Genomic DNA, 23673 nt, shown 5'->3' on the forward strand with positions numbered 1-23673 from the left:
CTGCCCTTGGGCATTAGATAGGGTGCTTGTGGTCTGTTCTGCAATGCCGTGGGATGCAGGAAGAAGCCCTGAGCCAACACGTCGACACTATCGTTGAGGAGTAACGCTCCGAGATGCTATCCAACGCCTCTACGGAGGCAATACATCTACAGTAACAGTACACACTCAGCATCCGCCGAGCAGTTTTTAATCCTTATCTTTACCAAAGTCTTCACAAAACAACCTATGAATACCAAAATAGCTGCACCGATTAATCCCATCTACAGCAAACAGAGGAGGATGGCCCCAGACTGTTTCTTGATAGGATTTCCAGAGCATTGGGCATCTCTCTGCTGCCCACAGGTCCCCCTGAAAACAGCAGCTTCAGGCTGCGATGTACACACGGAACGCTGGCTACAACCCAGTACTGACTCAAGCTGTGTCAGCTTCAGGCAGATGACAGCAACCATGGGATGTCAGCGCTGTGACCAGGTCAGGCTGCTCTCCATCACCTTCCTCTCTGTGCTCTGAACCAAAGCGGCCAGGTCCGTACCCATTTCCGTAAGAGGGATCAGGGTTTTGGGGCCAACCTGCCTAACTTTCCCAAGGGACGCAGACAGTGTCTAAGCTGAAAATATCTCCAAAGCAAGCCGGGACCGTGCAGATCCCAAAATAATTCCCTCCCCTGCTTGCCTGGCCACAGTTTTGGGGAAATGCCGTGAAATCTCTGTGCTGGATGATGAGGACACAGGAAGTGGTACGCTAGGGGCAGGTTATCAGACACACAAAGGGAACACAGATGCCACACTGCCGCTGAGGCTTTAACTCCCACTTTACTTTTCTTCTGGATGGCCCCAGCCCACCGTGGAGAAGAAGGGGGTGACATCCTTTATTTGAGCAGACTCCTTCTACCTCATATATGCAAATCAAAACTCCCGAAGGCTTTACATGTTGCTCAAACCAAACAGCAGCAAAAATACAAAGCATAATGGTAAGGCAAAAGAAAAAACAAAAAACAAAAAACAAACAAAATGAAGCAAACAAGGGAAAAGGAACAAAACGATGAAAAAGCCCCAACCTTGTACCTGTTGTACCTGATGTATAGCAAACTGTACAGTATATACATCATCATGTATTATCCTCACAGAAGAGCAAACTAAAAGAACTTTGTAACAGAGAGAAAAAAAATATACACCCTGTATTGTATTTGCCATTGAGTAAGCAACATGTTTATACACTAGTCTCTATAACTTAACGCTGTGTAACAGCATTTTTTTTAATTTACAAAACAAAATATCTATCCAGAAATAATCTAATCATATTGCTCTTCAATACACTTCTGTAGACAAGTAAGACTCGAAGTAAACTTCAGTGAAGCGCAGCTTTTGTGAGCCCACAAACAGCTGCAAAACTTCTCCATTCAAGTAAGTCCTTGGAAGTATTAACATGTGCTGCTGTAATTCAGTATATAAAGGTGCTATATATATATCCCATGTACTGACAACATGTGGTGGGAAGGCTTGCTGTTGTCATCGCTGAAGCGTAAGAAATTGGTTAACCTCATGTACAGTAGATCCATTTCCATGTTCCATGCATGTTACATTTACTTCATTAAAATGAGGACACAAATAGGAAGAAAATGAAAACTTTAGTCAAACACTGCTTTATAAACGCTGTGGCAGAGGCCAACGTCCTTCAGTTATAGAAACCACTGAATTTCCCTTTTTTCTTTAGTCAAAATAAATCTCAGCGCTAGCATACAAAGTGCAGGACCGACCACTGGAGGAAGTGACCTTAAAACCAAGTTACAACGGCACCATCCCATTCACCAACTGGACCTTCATCTCTTGAAGGCTGTTCATTATCTTCTTCTGGTGACCAACAAGTGTCACTCCCAGCCGCCTCAAATCCCTGTGGGAGAAAGCAGACGTTGGTTCCAGGGATGGCTCAGGCACACGCCGACACACACACTACGCACCGCACGCACCGATGCTGCTGCCTACCTCTTACCATTTGTGGCTCCCAAAGACCTTTATAAAGGGAGGCAAGTTTAATATTCCCCCTGTTGTGTTTTTTTTTTTTTTTTTTTAAATGGCTGAGGTGTCTCAGAGGTGACATGATTTCACCAAGACCACCTCAGCGGCTAAGGGGAAGAGCTCGACAGCACAATGTCAACATCGGCTTCAGCAAAGGACTCCGCTATGCACGAGGAGTCCTGTTCCAAGAGAAAAGCTGCATAAGGAAACGCGTGTTGCAACTTCCTCTTCTCCTGAGAGAGGCTGATATTTGATCTTGGATACGAACAGCAAGGAGTAAGGTCAATCCACGCTTCCTTCCTCTTCGGGTGAGGCAAAGCCAAAGGTACACAAACCGCAATCCTACAGCCAGCTCCTAGAGAGAGCTGAATGGCAAAGACCCCGAGCACTGTTACCGCCCCGATGGCCTCCTAAAGTCAACAGAAATTGGCAACACAGCTCCCCTCTGGGCCTTTGTAAATCTTTTTGTAAACCCATGCTTGATTATTATTTTTCTGTGAATTCTACGTGATAAAGGCGTTTTTGTTGAGTCTGCCAGGGGTGCCATTACAGGAAAGCTGTAACATAAGATTAGGAGGAACGGTTGTCTTCTCAGAAGTTTGACTCTCTAAAACCTAGGCATCTAGATTAAACTAATCACCTGGGTTTGCAGCAAATGCTGCCTGAGAGGCACCTCCAGGGGACAATTTATCCTATTCAAAGGCAGGAGTGGGATGAGTTGTTCCCTGCAGATACTGTGCTAAGAGCTTGGGTGATTAGATTTAATGACATCTAAAGCCAGATGAGGTGACTCCCACACCGTGGGTTATGGCAGTGTAATTTTACTGATTTCTTTAAAGAGGGAAAAGTGTTAACAAAGAAATTGAAGGAATAAGTTTGGAAGAAGGATCAAGACAGGTGCATCCCTGTTTCCAACATAAGACATAGACCATTAGAGAAGCAGTTACAAGAGATGTGATGTTCTGTTTGAAGACTTCCTTAACAGAAGTATAAGCCCCTTGCTGTCTACCTCTGAGCTGGACTGAATAAAAGATGTTTTCAAAGTAAAGTTCTATGGTTTTGCCAATACAGGTGTGAATCACAACACTGCTGGCACCAGCTTGTGGACGACACCCAGAAACAAGCAATCCACTTACAGGAGAAGGCTTTCCACTGAAAAGCCAGCGGGACGTAAGTACTTTTTGGAAATGACACTAGCAGGACTGATGCATGCAAGAGCCAGGATTGCCAGTGACACCCAGAGCCCCAGCTGCTGCTCCCAGGAGCCCAGCTGCCACCTGGGTCATACTGGAGACATGATCCATAGCAGAGCTACATGCTGGACTGCAGGTGAATGTGTACTGTGACCACCAAATGCTTTTGCATAATGCACATGAGCTACCCATCAAGGTGCACCTCTCTCAGCAGATTTACATTCTGGACAGAAACTCCTGTGTGAATACAACCATCCGGATCCAAAAATTACACAGATGAACTCTTACAAATTCATTATTTCTAACAAAAAGAAATCCCAAGTGAAGGTTGATGTGTTAACACAAAGCCAGTTGAAGGCAAAAGCTAGACCCGTTCTCCATAGGATTGTCATGCTTTCAGCCATTTGATTTGGAAAATACCAGATTTTTTGCTCGAGGCTAAATGCTTCACTTCGTTATTACACCCTTTTTCAGTGAAGCAACTCTCTGATGCATGCCGGAAATCCCAGGGCAATGGGTGTGGAGCAACAGAGGCCAACGAGACACATCAGCACATTCCTTACCCGGAAGAAAAGGCTGCAGCACCTGCAAAGGTGCCTGACTTCTCAGGGGGACATGCTTTCATTTCTGCCTCCACTGAATTGTGAAACTAGTTCAGCAAGCAATCTTAATAATGAAGGAAAATGTGGTAATACTATTGTTACATGCAATTTATTTTATGTACACAGCACAGTTGGAAGTTCACACCAAAGATTGAAAAAACAGTATAGGGCCAGATTTTTAAAAGAGCCAACATCCGTCTTTCCCCCTGCTGTGTGCTGCTCTGCTGTTACTTTTTGAAAGTTCAGCTATTTTTGCAGGTATCTAAACTGCAAGCTGAGCTCTTTTGAAAATCCACCACCACATATTTCACATATGTACTGTTTCTGATATTTTCCCTCTGCTCTTGCACATTATGCAGAAAAGCCAGCCTGGAACTATCAGCAAGGCATGTATGTGTTTGCATTTCATACACAGCTCATTCTAACAAGGAAAAGTCCCTACTCTCTGGCATTGCAGCAGGCTTCCTGATCAAAAGGATCCATGTACCATTTCAGGTTTTACTCACTACAGAGCTTTTTTTTTTCGTTATAGCATCCACCATAACCCAATATCCTTGAGTAGAGCCTCATTGATTTAGGGGAGGCACAAAGAGAGAGAAGAAAAACGAGTTTCTAATTTCAATCCATTAGTTGCTCGTCGGGGGACTTTGACTATTTTTTTGAATATTGAATCCTCTCAAATGTGGAGCCACTGGCCAAAAGTGTGGGGACTCCTCAGAGAGGGGAAAAACTTCCGTGCAGCCTTTTACCTCTACAAAGACCAACCAGAAGGCTAACCCAGACAACAACTCATGAGCCAGATGCTCACCTAGCATAACATCAGCAGCTTTACTCAAAAGCCACCCTGCACTTTGCCAAAACTTCCCCCAAAATGCCTCGAGAATGCAGGAGCTTTAATTCCCGTCTTCAGGCATGACTTGCAGCATGTTGCAGCCTCCCGTGCATCCAGGGCCGAAGCACCAGGCTTAAGGCAGCAAAAAGGCAGTTTTCAAACAAAATTGGGCGCACAAAACAGCCACTCTGGGGACTAAATCCACTTCTGTGCCAAAGAGTTGCAACACAGCTGGTCTAAAAATCCAGTCCAATGCTGCTTGACCCATTTCACCACATCCAATAGGTAATATCACCGGGCCTAGCTCTGGAGATGTACAGGGGTATCTACACGGGCTTTGGAAAGGTCTGGGAGAGTGACAGGACACGTGCCCTTCCCTGCAAGAAAAGGCCCATCTGGAACCCTGCCGAGGAGCGGGCAGACGGCACTTGCAGTCAGCATCCAGGCTGCACCTCGCCATGCAAGCGTCCCAACCCCAGGTTTGCGTGTGCCGTGGTGGCAGCAGCACAGGCATTCCTCGAGGCTGTGAAGATACGGGCACCCATGTGCCACGGGGTCTCCCTGCTTCAAAATACTTGGCCTGCAGCAACAAGACAACTTTTAGTCCTGTTTCAGGGAGAAGTGCCCTCCCTCCCACGCCCATTTTCACTTTTTTTCACACAGGGCTGAAAATGGAAGCACAGAGGAACTCAAATCACATGCTAACGCAGTACCAAGAGACCGGCTTCAGTTAACCAAAAAGCCAAGTGAATAAAGGGGAAAATCGGTGTCAGCCCATTCCAAACAGCCTGTATACAGCCGTACGCATGCTGTGCTCTTACCATGTCCTTGCATGAAAGCCCGGCTCCAATGTGCCAGGGACAACACAGTATCCCCTTAACTGCAATATCCTCCATTTTGCAGGGGTTCAATTCATGGTCTCCATGTGGTAAGAAATATAATTAAAACATTTTATTTACAAACAGAACTACTTGCACACCATGGACCAGTTTGTCAAACACAGTGTAGGCTAGGACTGGATCGCCACACGAAATACAACCTCCCTCACCACCCCGTTAATCATGCAAGAGAAAGGGACAGGTTCCTGAAAGATCTCCATGGCTGGAGGCCATCAACCTACCACAAATTGTTTTCCATTTCATCTCCCATTCCAGTAGTTTTCACCACTCTTCTTCATGTGGTGTAAATCTACAATGGCCCATGCAGACTGGCACTACTCACAGAGTTAGTTAGTTGTCAGTTTGAATGAGGGGAAAGAAGAACCTCAAAGACCTTCAGAAGACGCTAAAGAGAGAGGAATCCACTTGCTTGGGACTTTTGCATGAGATTAGGACTTATTTTTTTAAGAGTTCATCTGCTCTTATTCATTATTCCCATTCTACTTGATTAAGACTCAAGAATTGATTTGTTCAGAAGCAGATGCGATACCACAATCCCAGGACTGAGATTTCAGGTGAAGAATAAGTGTCTAGAGCAGGTGAACTCTTAAAACGTTCTTCATCCAGCATAAGTTTTAATAAATAATTTTATTTTATAAGAAAAAAATACAATGCAAAGCAACACAGCACATATTATTACAAATATTCAGAGCTCTTCATCTAATAACAAACAACAGGGTGTCCTGAGATTCAGTGAGTACAGATCTTTCAAAAGGTGTAAGTATGCAGTCCACATTTTGTTAGTAATCGGTCCAGTCAAGTGTCAGACTGAAACTCATGTCATGGATCTATCTATTCTTGAGCATTGTCCTGGTAAAGTTATTCTTGCAGTGGATTGAAAGAGCTCCAGACACACTCAAAGTCACTAGGTGGTCCACAAGTTTAAAGAGCAGGTCTGGTCCACTGGAAAGGTTTCCTTCAAGTCTGATATCCAGTTGGAAAGAGGGGGTGGAGGGTGAGGCTCCACTTTTCACAAGGTGATTCATCCCTTTGCAAGAATTAGAGCTAAATGTAGAAATCACTCTTTGTTTGAACACATACATTTTCAGGTCTTTGTTTAAGCAGGCAGAGCTCAGGACTTGGGGCGATATTCACCGTTTTTAGCTTTTTAATATTTTTTTCTCCTAAAATTTGTCACTAGCACTACTCTTCTCTGGAATAAACGCATTAAACCATTATTTTGAAGGAAGCAAGGGGGTAAATGGGATTTTGCTTGGCATGCTGGGAGGGATTTTCAAAACGCTGAACATCTACAATCTCAACCAGGTCCCATAAAGAGGCCACTGCCACCAGTCCCATGAGAGTGTCATCCATCCCCTCTCTTACAGAACTAGCAGTTTTTTCCAGGAGATTTTCGAAGTATTTTACATTCATCATATTTTTTTTTTTCTACATTTTCTGGCAGGGATTATCCAGTTCTCCCTTCTCCACCTAATTTCCACATGTCTCCTGCATGGCTTGAATTTGGGGAATATCATTTTGGATGGTATTTGAAGGCAACCTCTTAAATTGTAAAGAATATTTTACTGATGCCATTTGGGGAAAGAAAGCTACTTTCAAATTTTCAGATCTTCTTTTCACCTGATCCCCCCAAGTCCCAGCTCTGGAATATATTGAACAGTTGCCTCTATTGAAGAAAGACAAGGAACATTTAACCTGAATTCTCATTTGTAGAGTACAAAATGTTTTGTTGTTTCCTTTTACAGGGAGAAAAATGAAATCTCCAGAAAAACAAAACCCCAAATATATTAACCTTTAAAGAACTTTGCTTGTTCCAATGTTTATTTCTTCCCCATAGCATCTCTGGAGAACCCACACAACTCACAACTGTGCCCCATAGAAGCCATGTAAACATTTCTGTCCCTTACTCTGTTGATTTTAAGGGCAATCTGCCAGTTTACATCCAGAGAACACAGTTCAGGTCTTAAGTTTGGGACACCTTTCCTCTTAAGTCCCTGGAATCTATGACAGTTTCTCCTACTTTAGTGGCTGAGAGTCTGGTCTTCTGCCTTCTTCACTAATCCTGAGCGAGACCACAGATTTCTTGATCTAGCTGGCTGACTGGTTTAATGAACCTTCCACAGTTTTCCCCAAAACAGACCCAAGTGGGGTCAAGATCTCTTGCTAAGCAACAACTGCAGTGCAAAGGAGCATGGACTGAGCAGGTCAAGGCCCAAGCCTGACTAAGCATCTCTGTCCAAGGCAGCTGGAGGGGATTTTATTAGCTAGCAAAAACTGGATAACTAAATAGCAGGAACCAGCTCAGAAAACTTACCTAAACTTGCCAGGTGGGAATCTGGTGGATTTGTGCAGTGCAGTGATGAATTTTTTGTACAAGCATGTTGTCACTGCACATGAAAAGAGCCTCCCAGCACATTTTAGGAGTCAAATCAGCAGCTTATGCACATTCCTTATGGCATTATCACAGGAGCTGGTGATGGCCATACCAGCTGTCTCAGGGTTTGTTCTCAGCATTGAGAGGATGAACAAATCCAAGCTGAACACTACACAGGGAGTCAATGATTCCTTTCTTCTGGAGGCTAGCATTAAACTAGCCAGAATACAGCCAGTGGAGCTACCTGTGGGACACACCTTCATAGCCGATTTTGTTTCCTGCAATTCTCCTTCACACAGCCCCTCGCCTAGTATGCAAAGTTGGAGCATTTCAACTTCTTGCCTTTTTCAGTTTCAACAGAAGCAAGTCAGTGAAATGCAAGCTGGATTCATGAAACATTTCCTTTCAGCTTCAAAAAAATCCCCTAAAGCTCCCGAGGCTCTCAAGCATCAGTTCTTCTGCCCTGCTCTGCTGCTGTAAAAGCCTGGAAGAAAGCTGAAGCTGAGCAGCTCAGACATCTCATCTCCACTGGGGCCAGTAAAGGACCAGAGTAAAATGACATTTGTGCTACTGAGAACATCCTGGGACTCTGCGGAGGAGGTCTTAGATGTGGTTTGTGGCTGGTAAGGTTCAGAGCATCTCTGGCAGCTATAATGTTATTTGAAGGACTTAAAACAACTCGCCTTTCTGGCTAGAACTGTATAGACAATGGATGTCTTGGCTCACTGGCAATCCTAAAAAACATTTCCATGTACTTTTTGGGAAGCCTGGAAAGATCTGGGGAGAAAGTTTTGAAATTTCTGAAACACCAAAGAGTAAAGAGAGATAAGTATTTACATTTTAAGTCTAATTAAGCAGATCATTTCACGATCTGAAATGTTACATCCAAGAAAAGGCGGGTATCTGGCACAGTTATAATAGTCCCTTCTATTAGTTATAAAACACAGATGTGCAACCCAAGGAATACTTAGTCATACATATCACAATGCACTGCACTTTGCATGATTTGGGGGAAATGTACCTCACTCCAAGAGGTGAGGTTAGAAATAGTTTTGTCAGTGTGCTAAGAAGAGGGATGCTAAGACTGTATGAAGCTAAACGAGTGGCAAAAATGCTCATTAATTTGGGGTTGAACACAACATTTTCTCTGACCCAAACCAAAGCAATTCACTGGATCTAAGCATTTCCTTTAGAGCTCTTGAAGCTGCATGAAGTTCTAAGCAGGAACAAACTGGAAGTTCTTGTGAAACCTAATTGTGTTCTTTGATATGGCTAATTCAGCCAAACAGCAACAAGCCTGTGATGTGTTTTAGACAATCTGCATTTCCTACCAGAACTTGCTCTGATTCTAAGATTAAGGTGGCACAGAAGAGGGGAATGCTCCAACCTTTTGCTTTTCTCTGATTTTTCTGCCTCATTCTATCCTCCTCACCCATCACCTGGCTAGGTCCTTCCTGTCTACCCTGGGGACGGACCTCTTCCTTGGTCAAAGGGTGTAGATCAGTCCAAACGGGGTCCTGAAGCCTGGTGTTTCTGGGCTATGCCTTATCAGATGAGTAGGTGAGGAACTGTGGAGTCCTCGGAAGCCAAAGGAATGGGACATGCAATTGTAGAACTTAGCTGAGAAAAGGGGTGTAAGAGTCTCAGGCACCCAAAAAATGAACTAGGTAGAAATCCAAGCACCCTCACTTCCTAGAAAGGACTTCATCCCTAGCTGAGGGATTTCACATGAGTGCCTGAAGTTAGGCTGGATGAATACAAGTGTAAGGGATAAATATTGGGCAGGTGGATGGAGCAAATAAAATCTGAGAGGGAGAAGAGATGTGCCTGCACTCCCTCCATGCATGATTTGTCCCGTTAATGCAAAATTGACCTCTATGGTGGTCTTACCAACCTGCAACATGTGCAAAGGATCTACCCTGAAGGTTGAACTCCACAGCAAGCCCTGTGGCAGACAGGAGAAACACTGCAGTTCTGTGGGGCACTGGGATTTTTCCTGCTTTATTCTAAATCCTCTGCACTGATTCTGCATGCACACTGGCTTTTGGCATGTGGCTGGAGGAACCATTACCTCCTCCAAAGCACCAAGCATGAAGCATCACCTTTCCCATTCTGCCTCAATGTCTGCAATAGCCTAAGCTCAAGTAAACCCAGATGCAAAGGCAGGCTTTGGGGCAAGTTTGAGTAAGAGGCAGCAAGAAAGTAAGAAAATTACACAAGCAAGACAAGCAATGAAAGATGGAGCATAACCAGCAGCCCCAAGGTATTTACCAAGTTGCTTTAGCACTGTCACCCCAACTGCAGTCATACCCCCGTGCATAAACCAAGGGCACGTTCACAAGGAAGAGTCTCAGCCAGGAAGCCTGTCCCCTAGAGCTGTGGGTTTGCCGATGGTTTGTATCTACTCTTATTTCTGTTACAGTAACCTTGAAAAGTATTTCCACACTTTACTGGGCCTGACTGTCCATTTGGCTAAGCCTGGCTCTACTCTGCAACCAGCTAATCCATATACCTCAGCAGGGCCTGTAGCTCCTATAAGATTACTAGTAGGTTTGTTTTCTTCATTTGTCAATAAACTTGAACAATAAACCACTGCCATGTTGAGAGGACAGCTTGTCAATTATTCAAACTCAGGCATTAATTTCTGTGAGTGAAGGAGCGGAAGTACTGGCTGCCAATGCAGTAACGGTAAGTTTTAGCCCTGCCTGTGCTTGTTATCATCAATACAGATGCTAACAGAGAAACTGCTGACTGCAAACAAAGGGTAATGGTTTCCTTTCTGCAGCCTCCTCCCTACTGGTTTTGAGCATTTTGTGTCCCTCCCCAGCTCCATCACACGAGGTGAAAAGGATGTGGAAACTACTTACTCCAGGGTCACCTGAGCCACGGCGTCCATCGAACTGTATCCGTTCTCCATGAAAATCTCGGTGTATCGGCCCATTTTGATGGCTTCCAGCCACTCACCCACTGACCTGTAGGCACCGCTCCCCACCGGACTGTGTTCTACCAACAGATTTGATACTCTGAAGACAAAAGGGGAAACAAGAGAAGCAAAAAGAGTCAGCATCATGATCCACCCAACACGACACAACTGCTCATGTTCTCATAATGTAAAGATGGCTCTTCTGTGGCATTTTCAGTGATTGCTAAAGCCCAAATCCTCCCAGCAGGTTCCTGCTGAGCAATGATTTTTCTGTCTCATACAAAGTTGTTGACTTTACCCTGGAAGTACTGCACAACTGATATGAGCCCCATGTGGGATTTCCCAAAGTTGTCAGTTTTACCACTGTTTTCAGAAAGGCCAGTGTAAAAGCTTCCAAAATCTCCCAACCGTCTTAGTCAGTGGAATAAAACCAAATGATGATGACAGGTTAGCTAGGCAAGATCTCACTACGTATCAAATACGTCGCTTCACCTTCAACCTCGCCTGCTTTTCAGGGACCGAAAGCGGAAGAGTTGGCCTCGGCAGAGGAGAGGATTAGCATCCGTCTGCATTACTTCTCACAAACAAGCAGGCTCCTTTTCTACAAGACACTCCCCGGCACTCTTCCTTCAAGGTCTTCGGTCTCACTATTCCTGCCCTGTTTTCCTCCTCTTTCTTTAAAGCTCATAATTAACTTAATACAGCCCAGAGCCTGGAAACCGAAACCCAAATTACATTTTCCAGCAGCAGCCGTCAATGGCAGGCTGTTGTTAACACTTCAGGGGCTGCTCCTGCAGAGTCAGGCCAAGATTTTGGATGCAGGCAGCATCCGCCAAGCCCTGCAGAGAGCAGCAATGCTCCAACCACGCGCCAGCCTCCCAGTGAGGCTCCTGATTGGCCCTGGAAGAAGAGGGAAGTCTCCTGCTCCCATACCCTTGCTCAGACCTCGCTGCAGCAACGTGCAGCAACCTTGCTGCTACCTGCTCGGTTATGCTGCACACGGAAGCAGCGATTCGGGTGAGATACAACCCTTCGCCGTGGCAGAAACACTGGTACAATACCTGGCACGAGTGACCTGCGTTGTGTGTGGGTCCACCGCTCTATTAATGATGCACGGAGTGCGAAGGGGCTTGTCCAAGGTCAGCCAGGAGAGAAAGCAGATTTCCCCCGTTTTGTAAACCACGACATCCAGTTAACATAAGCCTTGCATAAAGATTATTACCCACAGGTAAAAGTGTTTGCTGAGTCAGCCTCTGACTGCAAGAATTACACTGAAGAGATTTTCAACTGGAAGGCGAGCTAGGATATTATATTGTTACAGCACTTCAGGAATCTTCATATATTTTATGATCACATTAGTAGTATTTGTTTATTTAATAGCAATGCTGAAGGGTCCTATAAAATGTGAGCACTTGCAGTACCAAGAGCATAATGGCTTCCCATAATGTTTTATACACATGAGGAATTCAAAACTCCTAAGCAATCATAATGAGAAGTGGATTTTCATCACTGATGTCAGGAGGTACCTACTGATACGCACAGACTGTAATGTAGAGAGTGACTTCCTCCCTTATTTGCATTAATGAGAATTTCCATAAAGAATACATTTCATATATAAAAAAATCCTTTACAGCTGCTGTATGTTGAAATTATGATTCATTCGCAATTACTGTGGTCTGGGCATGGCAATCTGTGATTACAGAAACACAGCCCCACAGCCTGGCTGTTCAGGTACTCCATCCACCCTGAATATACCCACAGCCCCTTTTGAAAAGGAGAGGTTTGGAATTGCACGGGCCTGTTAGTGGAATAAAACATCAGCAAAGTGCTCAGCAACTCAAGGAGATGGTTTGCTCCCTATTTTCATCTTTTCCTGCCTAACAGTTTGGTATTACAGTACATACCACTACTTAACAGGCCTTGAAAATGACTGTACTGAACTGAAAATAGAAGAGAAACATCCCATTCCGTACTGCCATAAACCTTTTCCTGCAGGTTTGCTGGGACTAACATTACAACTAATTGCTAATAAGGGACATTCTTCAATTTCTTCTTCAGATGGTTAATGATGCATGTAAAAAAGCCTGAGGAATCAGATCTATTTGGTATTTAAAAATGAAACTGTGAAAATTTCATGTTTCTTCTCTTCTAATGCATGACATGTCATGCACGGGAACATGTCTTTTTTTTTTTTTTTTTTCTTTTTAATCCTCTGAGAATAAGCTTTTCTGATGGGCCTCTCTCTTGCAGTGTTAATAAGGGGAACTTCACTGCCATTAGTGAAGCAGCACTGATTTATATACATCACTCCTTCATGACCTTGTGAGGGACTGAGTCATTAGCAGCACAGATGGCTCAAAGTTATAGAAGATTCCAGTGTGGTGGAGAGACCACTGCTAAAACTCACTAAAAATATGAGTATCTTCATTTTTTTTCAAATACAGTTTAATTTCTTGACCGTACTTCCCCTTTTGTAGCTGTGTAGCTATTGAAACTCAAAATGAATTGCACACCGGCTGCTTGATTCACTTAATGTGGTTTTAGCAAATCATTTGTGTGCGGCACTTTGGTAACCACAGAGATCCTCTCGCACTTTCAAAGACTGTCAGAACTGGAGGGGGCAGCTAACGTGCCTGGGAACACTTGCGGGAGGATGCACTTGGACATCTGGGAGCTTTGCACATCCTAAGTTTCCCCCAGAGACTCTCTCATTGGTATTACAAAGATAAAGTCAACAGGCAGATAATTTGAGAGGTGTTTACCATCTCCTTCATGGACTCAGTCCTGCTCTCTCTAACCTTGGGGTAGAGCACAGGTAGCTTTATCATAGACCCATAAATACTGCTGAAACTCCAGTTTCTGAAAGGCAGGCCACAGTAATTTTCTTTGTGGCAGCAGCACTACATTTATAGAGTAACTGAATTGCTGACCTGCCTGCCAATTTAAACAGAAAAAAAGTTGATTTGGGAAAACTACCCTGGACATAATGAAGCTGGAGGAACATCCACCCGCGGATGTGCGCAGGCCAAATAATAAGTGGTAATTCAACACCAGGGGTGGGTATTCAGACAAGAATCTTGCTCTGAGAAATGGTTCTGGCCTGATTTTGTACCTGCTCGATGCATTAACCAGCGTCTTCAAGCTGCTTGGGTTACGGATGAGTTTGTCCAACATGCTGACAATTTCGTCAAACTTGGGCCTGCTGTTGCGGTCTTTCTGCCAGCAGTCGAGCATTAGCTGGTAGAGAGCAGCAGGGCAGTCCATGGGACTTGGCAGGCGATAGCCTTCCTCCACAGCTTTAATCACCTGCAGGAGACAAAACACAAGGCTGACAGGTTGCATTCCTTCCTTCTCTTACCTTTTTCCCGAACACGAATTGGTTTGAATAGAGAACCAGGGTCCAGCAATACGCTCACACACAACCAATTCTTCCCCCTTTCTGCATACAAGATGCAAATCAAGGAAACTCCATTATCTTTCAATTTTTCTATGGGATGGGTCGAATAACTCATTTTCAGTCACTGCAAAATGAGCCTGGAAATTCAAGGCAACCAGTGGGTCAGATCTCAGGTTGCACTTGTCCAAATCTCAGCTGAGGTCTGTAGGTCACACCAGGAAACTCCCAGAGCCTGCTGTGGTCCACCACCAGCAGCCGATGGGGCTTTCTGGCATCGTCTTGGAGCGCAGTGATTTTGTTTATTCAGACGTTGGCTTCTTTTTAAATGAAAAGGCATGTGCTAGACCACAAATTTGTATTACAGTAATAAAAGTCTGACTGTATTTCAAAAGAGACTTTGAATGCTAATTGATGGATGGATTCAATGCAGAGGCAGAACAACCATCTCATATATCATTCAATACTGTCTGGGTCTAGCCGTTCTTACCGCGTCCACATTTCTGCCAGGAATTTAAAATGTCAGCCCAAGAGTATGTAAATTAAAAACGGGAGGGTTGTTGCACTGATTTCAAGCACAACCCATCTATGGTTCTACATTTAAAACAAGTGGTATGCACATGTGCCGCCTGCACTCCTGAAAGGCACAAATGAACAAATGAGGGCAGAATTGAATAACGCAACTTGTTTTCCCCAGTTTTGGACAGATTTATAGCAGGGCTCCAAGCCCAGCAGTGCCCATTTTGAACCCTTAACAACTTTGAGGAGAACGCAGCTCTTGTGTCAGGCCACAGGGGTCTGTGCCCATGCCAGGAGGGTCCTAGCAGCCCATCTTCACAGCCTCTACTCCCAAGCCTCGCTGCCCAAATGGAGGCGGACACAGCTATTGCTGATGGGGAACACTATGTGGAAAGCCACAGCGCTTCACTGCTCAGCTCCAAGGACTGCCTCAAATGCCATTCATGCTGGGCACTGTCTCATGATTTGGAAACATCCCGTGTTTAAAAAGACGGCTCTGTGGTTAGCATGTAAGTTGTTCTCTTGATTTTTCTATCAGTGAGAGCCACATCAGGATGGCATTGCTTTTCAGAAGGCTCCAAAATTCAAGACCGCGTGCATCACTTTCAGATCAGCCTCCACCAGATGGCTTTGTGCCAAGCGGAGGAGTCCCAGGAATGAGCAGGCTGAGCAGCAGCAGTGGGAAACCGGAATCCCCTGAGGATGTATGTAGCAGAGAAAAAATTACGTGAGGCTTTGTCATCTTCTCAAAGGGTACTGAGCACATCCGAAGGTCTGCCCGCAACACCCGCAGTCCTTCTGTGCTCTGACAGAGACCCATCTAAAATTTCATCTGTCAGGGGAGCAGTTGCACCACTCTCTACCCAACCTGTGTCTACAAAGCGACTGCATCTGCAGATTGCTCACAGCATCAAAAAGACAGGCCCACCATACTATGCTATATTCATTGTCTATTCCTCACATTGCGCTTTTCAGCTGGTCCCTGGCCCCAAATTTACAACCGCCCTATAAAAAACCTCAGCGTGGCACAGCCACGAGAACATTATTTGCTGTGTCTGCATATGTATTTATAACAATAACGAATCATCCCCCAGCTGTAGCAGAAAGAAAATAGCAGCAAGACGGGTAGCAGACCAGCTGGCACCAGCTCAGAATATCTGAACTACATCTGCAACGGGGTTATGCATGCTTTATATTCCTGGCAGTAACATCACAATCAATAGCGTTAACTCAATTTACAGGATGTCGTTCGTTCTGGTGATACAATGCAAATGGTATCAAAATACTGCAAGGGGCTAGGATGCTGAAATACTCCCTGCCTCTCTCTGAAGGTGCCTTCAGGGTCTGGCAGTAACAGGAGCAAAAGAATGAAGCAAATAAAGACTTGTAGCAACCTTGTAAGCAAACTCAATACTTAGAAAGCAACAACAAAAAAGGCACATTTGCCACTTCATTCATTGGTGCCACTGCTTTTTAAGACTTGAAGAGCAAAAATTTGCATATAAAAGGAGACATTTTGTGTCCCTTTTCCCCTTTCTGGACAAGCACCATTCACTTATGGATCTGAGTGACTGAACTGGGGAAGTTTGGAAAGGGAAGACCTGAGATAGTCTATTCCAGTAAACCAAAGTAACTCTTTTAGCCCCCTGTTTTCATAAAACCACCAGTCTGAAGACTAAAAACCAACCACTGTGATGATTTAACTTACCAACCTGTGAAACGCAGGCCACAAAAATCCTCTCAATTCCTGCATAAAAACCTTACCGTGTGGTGCAAAGCTTATTTTTAGAAAGCCTTCTAGACACCAGAACGACTTCAAAACATGGTTTGTAGCTTTAGAAGTTACAACGCTGCCTGCCATTTGGCACTGCACCTCCTTTAACAGGGGTGTAAGTAATCTGGCTGAAACATGGTGAGAATCATTTTGCTCGCTGCCAACAACATGCTTTAATTAGAAACTATACAACAAGAAACTCTTGTGCCATGGAGTCCGAAATTCATGTGAGCAGAGCTCCCTAGACCTCCACAGAAAAGCCAACACCACACCTAACACTGCTGGTTCTTCTGCCAGTGCAAGGAGGGGAGGAAAGGAGAAGGACAGGCCTTTAGAGGATGAAGGAAGGAGGCACAAATCTCACAAGAACAATTTATCTCCCGCAGCACTGAATTGGGTTTCCTTGGCTGCCACCATCCACACGCACATATTATAGGGGGAGAGAGAGCCTAAGCAAAGCCCGATCAGGAACTGATGATTACGAACATCTCACCAGTTCTCTGCTTTCTGCTTGTAAAGAAAGCATTCCCCCATCTTCTTCTTCTCAGGTGGGAAATTCACCCTGTGCCCAACAGAATGGACAAAGTGGTATCTTTTTTTTGTTTGTTTTGTTTTTTGTTTTTTTTTCCCAACAGTTCTGCAAAGTGTAGATGTTTAGTGTTACTAACCTGACAAGGGACCCTCCTGGCCACAGAGAGTTATCTCACTGGAACCAGCCAGGATCTCAGCCTGGCATTGACGAACAGCACCTGTACCATGCTGGTGCATCGGCACCGAAGGTTGTTACAGTGCTTGGTGCGACTGAAGAAGCTTGGCTGCAAATTGCTGCGCTCTCCACCCAGGGTATGGAAGAACGCCTCCATATTTGATTGAGATAAATCCCCATGCAGATATGTGCTGCACCAAACTCCCTACAAATGTGACAGCCTCAGCGGTGCAGGAGCAGTGGGGCGTTCATGCCAAACAACACACTCATCTGCCTGGCAAGAAGTGTGGTGAGACCGTCTCAAAGGTACTGCGCGTCTCCTTGCCTGGGCTTGAGGTGAGCAGTCGGGATGAGACAGCAGCTCCTGCGTGTGACAGGTAGTCACAGCCACTGATGGCAGAGGCTCACAGACAAAACAGAGGAGAAGCAGAAGGCTCAGCCAGAGCCTCCGCTGCTAGCAAAATGGCAGAATGTCAAGGGGACAGGGATGCTGTTCAAAAACAAAGGATGAAAAATCAGGTGTTGTGCTGGGGACAAAAGCAGCCCACAGCAGAGCAAGTACGTGCTTCCTTTGCCCAGCCAGGAATGGCACTTCCAGGGGTGGCAGGACTGCAGAGACAAAGCAGGAGGGATGAGGAAAGGCTATGTTTTCCATATGCAGAGTGGCTGCATTTTTTCCCCCATCACAGAGCTCCTCTGGGGGCCTTGTGTGCCACACAGAGACCCCCTATGCCATGCACTAGCTGGCATCCTCAGAGAATTCCACATGCCACACTTCTCAGAGATGTGAAGAGGAAGAGGAGACCCAGAAAATCTGGCCACCCCAGGCTTAATTTTATTTTTAGGATTAGGTAAAGACAGCTGCTTATAGTGAGCTCAGGGTAGGAGGAAGTCTTGCAGTAGGAACATGAGATCCTTAGGTAGGTTGGGAAAAGAGCTAGTGTAAGGAGGGTGACAGTGTCCCCAAGCACGCCACTGTTTGGAGGTGCTTCAGAGGGTGGCCTTGAGGGGGAACAGGAGCCCAGGAGCAAGGCAACACACCTGGAAGGGTGCTATACAAACAACTGAGAGCTGGCACTTACAAAGACTCAGACATTCACAACAGAGAAAGCAAAGGATGGGGGAAAAAAGGAGCAAAACTGCTCTCGAGATCAGCAATGCAAAGATGACCGAGATGCAACTCTGTGCACTGCCAGTCTGGACTGCTATCACTCTATCAAATCACCCAGCTTTTGTGCAGCAAAACAAGCCCTTCCATGGCTCTCTTGAGTTTCTGCTTTACGTGGCAGCAGGGGTCTGAACACACAATTGAAATGCTGCCAGTTATCAGCATCTATCCCCTGGCAGACCTTTGTCATTAAGCAGAGCAGGGACAGGCTCCAGCTCTAACAGCATTAGTGAAGCTCCAGCAGTCTGCTGGGGGAACCAGGCTTGCCTCTGTGCAGACACATTTCCCTCTGCTCTGGGCTGCTGCAAAAACAGAGCATCAAACGGGAGGATGGCTTTTGCTTGGTGCGGGGAGCAAAGACATTTTTACAGCGGCTGTCCTCCTCCATCCCCATCCCATCTCTCTGACTGTAGAACGAACACTGAGCCCTCACAAGTCCCATCACGCGGCAGCCCTTGCACATGCTTACGTCTTGGTTTGTCATTTCCCAGTAAGGTCTCTCGCCGTAGGACATCACCTCCCACATCACGATGCCGTAGCTCCAGACATCGCTGGCCGACGTGAATTTCCGGAAGGCGATTGCCTCAGGTGCCGTCCATCGGATGGGGATCTTCCCACCCTGGAACGAAAAGAAAATAAATAGATTGCAGAGGAGGGCAGATAACATGCAAAAGAGGACAAAACAGCACTTCTTACAGCACCGAGGGATGTTATTTTCTCTCTGGAAAGAGACATCGAATTTTAAAGTAAATCTGTTTGACAGCATGGGGCCCCTTTCCACATTATCTCAGCCCATAAGCATTTGTAGGCTGCCTACTAATTGGCTGTCCTGAAGGTTTGTTGTTTGAATGCTGTTTGAATGCTGGGACATGTATAGGATCAACATCTCAATTATGTTGCACTGGTTGGTAGGGGAATACAGTTCCTCCATTTCTAAGAGTGAGCGGGGGAGGAACAGACAGCTCTGAAGCCAGGGAAGACTTTGATCTAATAAGAGCTTCATGCAAATTGCTGCGGAAGTAATGCCTTTTTTTTTTTCCCTTCCTTTTTTTTTTTTGCAATGCAGTCCCCAGCCTGCAGAGAGATCTGCACAGTGGGCATAGAAATTTGTGTGCGTGAAGACCAGCTTGGCCTCGGCTGCAGGACTGAAAATGGTGCCACCTCCCCCAGATCACTGTGGTTTATCTTTTGTACCATTTATTGTCTAAGTACTATTACTCGGGCATAGCGAGAGCTGTCAATTGTACTTTGGTAGTTCCTTTTCCCCTTTCTGCCATTTCAGAAATCAAACTTCAGACCAGCTCTGAGAAGGAAGGAGGGGAGGGGGTGGGGGAGGTGAGAGGGTTTGGATTAAGAAATACTTTTGTCATTGGGTTTAAAGAATTGTCTCCCTTGATTTATATCAGAATGTACTTTACTGTGAAGTCCTTCCTTCTCAGTGCTGAGCTACATATTGCAAAATCTCCCTGTTTGTTATTAGAAAAAGGTAGAATTTGGAACGCATTTAAAAAGCAAATTAGGAAAAGTCCTGTCTTCCAATAATTATTTATTCACAGGCATATCAGTGCATGCCTTAAGTGAAGGGCCAGATTCTCAGCAGTGCCAATTAGCACACAGCAGCACGTTGCAGACGCAGCAAGGCTGGATGAGAGCCCTCCAGCCTGCAGGGAAGCTCTGGTCCAGCCGTGCGCCAAGCCCCGTCGTGGGGCTGCTGCGATTGCCAAGAGCTGAAGCATCTTTCCCAGATTGCAGAAATCTCTGCGGGATCTGGGAATGTGACCCAGAGAGCTCCCATCACAATGCCCTCGGAAAAATGTGTTAATAGGCAGCACTGAGGCATGCCAACCTGCCACGACTGTCAGAGGCCTTCTCCAGAGCCTGTGCTGGAGGGGATGGATCCGGTGCAGCCCCTCTCTGTGGCACTGGGGCTGTGTGGCCTCATGCTGGGACAGGTGAGCTGATGCCCAGAACGGATGGATCCTGCCACAGGAGAAGGGGCAGAGCACCAAGGCTGGAGCAGCCCTTCCTCAGGCTGGGGAAAATTACCCTTTATGGGAAGGGAAAACATTAACAATAACATTAACAAAAGGCATTATGTGCTTGCCAATGTTTTAAATGGGTTAAATTATCCATGAGACTGTGGCTAATACCTGTATTTAGGTACCTGAGTAAAGCACCCAACTCTTGCTCTTCCCGACCTTCAGTGTTCACCAGGGGTGACAGAACACAGCTAGGAGTATGACTCTTTCGCAGAGTTCACTATTTGACTCAGGTTCCTCTAAACTCTGCATGCTTTGGCCATTCTCACTATAAAGGTGCAGACATTTGAAAACATGATCTGATAAGAATTAGCTGATAACACCTGGCCAAACCTTCATGCACAGTTTAGGGGCTCTAGATCTGTAGAAACCTCTCAGCCAAAAAGCCTGAATACCAAAACAAGGCAGGGAATACATTTTTCCTCCTCTGTTCACTGTCCCCATAACTCACCCTGGTAGTGTATGCTGCTTCAGGGTCATCTTCTAGGACTCTGGAGAGGCCAAAGTCGGACACCTTGCAGACTAAGTTGCTGTTGATTAGGATATTCCTGGCAGCGAGATCCCTGTGCACGTAACCCATGTCAGACAGGTATTTCATTCCTGACGCGATGCCTCGCAGCATCCCAACCAGCTGAATGACCGTGAACTGCCCATCGTTCTTCTGCAAAAGGAAGGAGACACTGGATCAGCTGAGCGCCTCTGCACCCTCAGCATCAAATGTGCACAAATAAAAATGCAAAGGCAAGTCTCCAGGGAAGAAAAACAGGGAAATTAATAATTCATTACTCTCATGTTCTGACCATGAAGCTTTTCAAAGTTTCATTGTTTGGATAAGCATCTCTAGAGACAAAGCTAAGGAAATGTAGTTCTTTTAACTGGAGATCAAGGAGAGAGCTATTTCCAATAGTGACTGATGAAGAGATTGCTACAGGGAGCGAACACATGTAGCTCTGTGTACAGAAACACCAAGGGCGGACTATCTCTGAGCCAGCCGACCGAACGGTGCCAAGTTGCTTCTCAATCTTACCTGCAGCGGTCCATGTGTGAATATCTGGGGCAGGGGCTTTTCCTGTGTTACTACACTACAGTCCCAACCACGTCCCCTGTCCTCCCTTTTCTAGGTCTTACGTTTCCTGAAAAGCTTTGACATGTCTGGGTTTTGCCACAATGCAGCATGGATGTGCTCTTGAAATATCAACAAGTTTTGCAGGATGAGTCGACCATTTTGATGCAGCAGACTGCTTTTGAGAATGAACACAATAGTCTGAAATTTCTTGTTACCTGTTTGTATCAGTGCACAAACCATGTCCTTCATCAGCTGTATAAATAGAGGCCAAACAGGTAACCAAGTTACTCCGGCCTCCAGGCAGCAGTAATGGCTGGATGAGCACCCAGCAAACATCTTCACTGATGCTAACCTTCTGCAAAGAGCACCAACTTTAACCAAGATCCCCCTGGAAATAAGGTCTAAACGTTACCTTTAAAAATGTATCCAGAGAGCCATTCTCCATATATTCTGTCACTATCATTACTGGTTTGCCTGGAAAAAAGAAGAGTGCAAGATCATCAGTGGCAATTTACTTAAAAACACAATCCAAAATAAGGTCTTTACATAATGCTTCTGAGGTGAATATACAGCCACACAACAGTAAATCGAAAGTGAGACACCACTGTCCCAGCAGGATGCCAACACGTTTTGCCCACAAGTATGGAAAGAGAGAAGAATCGAGGAGGGGAAGAAAGGGGAATGCTGTATTATGGGTGGGGGATCAACTCCTAGAAGGGCTGGATGACATTTGTGGAAGAGGTTGTGAGCACCAAACACTGCATGCTGGGAGACACAAGAAGCTTTGCTGCAACTACAATTTCAGGAAGCTCTTTGCTGTGCTGATTCCTTTTTTCCTTCCCTAAGTAATAACAAGATCTCTTCCCAAGATGTGGACTGTACTGATTCAGTAAGGTGGTAAATAAAATAAAATAAAATAAAAGTTCTTAACAAAAGACCTGGCATCCTATTGTTGACAGGAATAATAATGTTTTTCCAAATCCATTTGATTAATTTTCATGCCCGAGTCATTTTAATGGTAATTATATATAGTTTTTGCTCAGTTTTTATATCTAATTTCTCGCTAGCTTGCCACAATGGCATAGCAATAATTAATGTGGTGTGCTCCAGCCCTTGTAAATTCAATGAAATCTTATAAGAACATGTAAATTATTTTTTATTTAAATCAATTTGCATTAGCTAGCATGAAGCACAGACAAAAGAGGAGCTGTCAATTATCTGTAAAGTGCATTATAAATGTCTTTTGTAAAAATGATCAACGAGAGCTGCCACATGTCATAACATGCACGTGAAGGTAAATGCTCCTAAAAACCAGTTCAGACTTTACCACTAAGATTGATCTTAATCTTCCCACTTTCCCTCTGTGTTAACTGTTTGCCTAATTTACTGTTTAATTATCTACATAATAAAGATAATTGTGAACTTGTCAATCAAAACACTCATTGTTGTGCAGATACTACCTTCGCAGCAAAAGGGACTTGTGCTGCTTCAATTATTTAAGCTAATACCGCAGCTATTGTCTGAGCTCAAGGCTTGCCAGAAGTATTATTTTTGAAATGAGAGACGCACCTTGGGGCCATGAATAATATCCTGTGTCCCAGACATTACGGGTCCCATCTTCAAGGATGGCAAATTCACATCCATGTGGAGCTGAGCACACAGAAGAGCGTCCGTGCCCGAGGAGATGCTGAGTGCTATGCAAGGAAGGAGACCCCACCTACGTACGTACCCTCTTTCTACACTGAACAAGGGTTTGGTGATTGCACCTCTTCTCTACCAGAAGGTTGCCCCCACATGCAGCAGTGCAGCTTCCCATTATGATAACCCTGAAAGCCCCTGGGGTTGCAGTGAGGCGAAGCTGCTGTTTTTAGTCTGTGTGTGCATTGGCAAGGTGTTTCTCTGCATTGCGAATGAGTGATTTAAGGTAAAACCCAGGTTCCTCAAGTCACCTGTCACAAAATCTCTGCAGAGACGGTGCTGCTATTTACGACGTGCCCCGTCTAACGCCAGACTGCAAACCGACTGTACCGTGGGGTCCTTATCTCCAACACCTAAAGGCAGCACTGCAGCATGCCTGGCATCTCGTTATGACACCACCCTGAGGGACCTCCTTCGAGTTCCTGCCTTGGGTTTCCATCCAAGAAAAGAAAAGAAGATTTCTGGCACTTA

At 45.2% G+C, this 23673-nt stretch overlaps 1 protein-coding gene across 16 annotated transcripts in view; it reads right to left on the bottom strand.

Moving 5' to 3' along the window:
• Positions 1-856: 856 nt before the first annotated feature.
• EPHA5 (EPH receptor A5) overlaps positions 857-23673 on the bottom strand; it is a 197802-nt gene continuing 174985 nt past the window's right edge. For 7 of the 16 annotated variants that reach the window (XM_035324100.1, XM_035324094.1, XM_035324092.1 and 4 more), the window contains 6 exons: positions 21917-21978; positions 20890-21099; positions 18869-19018; positions 13951-14144; positions 10783-10938; positions 5579-6585 (listed from right to left, as the gene is read on the bottom strand). In XM_035324100.1, coding sequence (XP_035179991.1) covers positions 6369-6585; positions 10783-10938; positions 13951-14144; positions 18869-19018; positions 20890-21099; positions 21917-21978 — 989 coding nt within the window. In that variant the 3' untranslated portion in view covers positions 5579-6368. Of the gene's footprint in view, positions 1891-5578; positions 6586-10778; positions 10939-13950; positions 14145-18868; positions 19019-20889; positions 21100-21916; positions 21979-23673 lie in introns of those variants that run through there. The other 9 variants (XM_035324096.1, XM_035324095.1, XM_035324106.1 and 6 more) reach the window with 3 other exon arrangements.

This window comes from Oxyura jamaicensis, chromosome 4 (assembly GCF_011077185.1).
Source record: "Oxyura jamaicensis isolate SHBP4307 breed ruddy duck chromosome 4, BPBGC_Ojam_1.0, whole genome shotgun sequence".
Classification (NCBI taxonomy): domain Eukaryota; kingdom Metazoa; phylum Chordata; class Aves; order Anseriformes; family Anatidae; genus Oxyura; species Oxyura jamaicensis.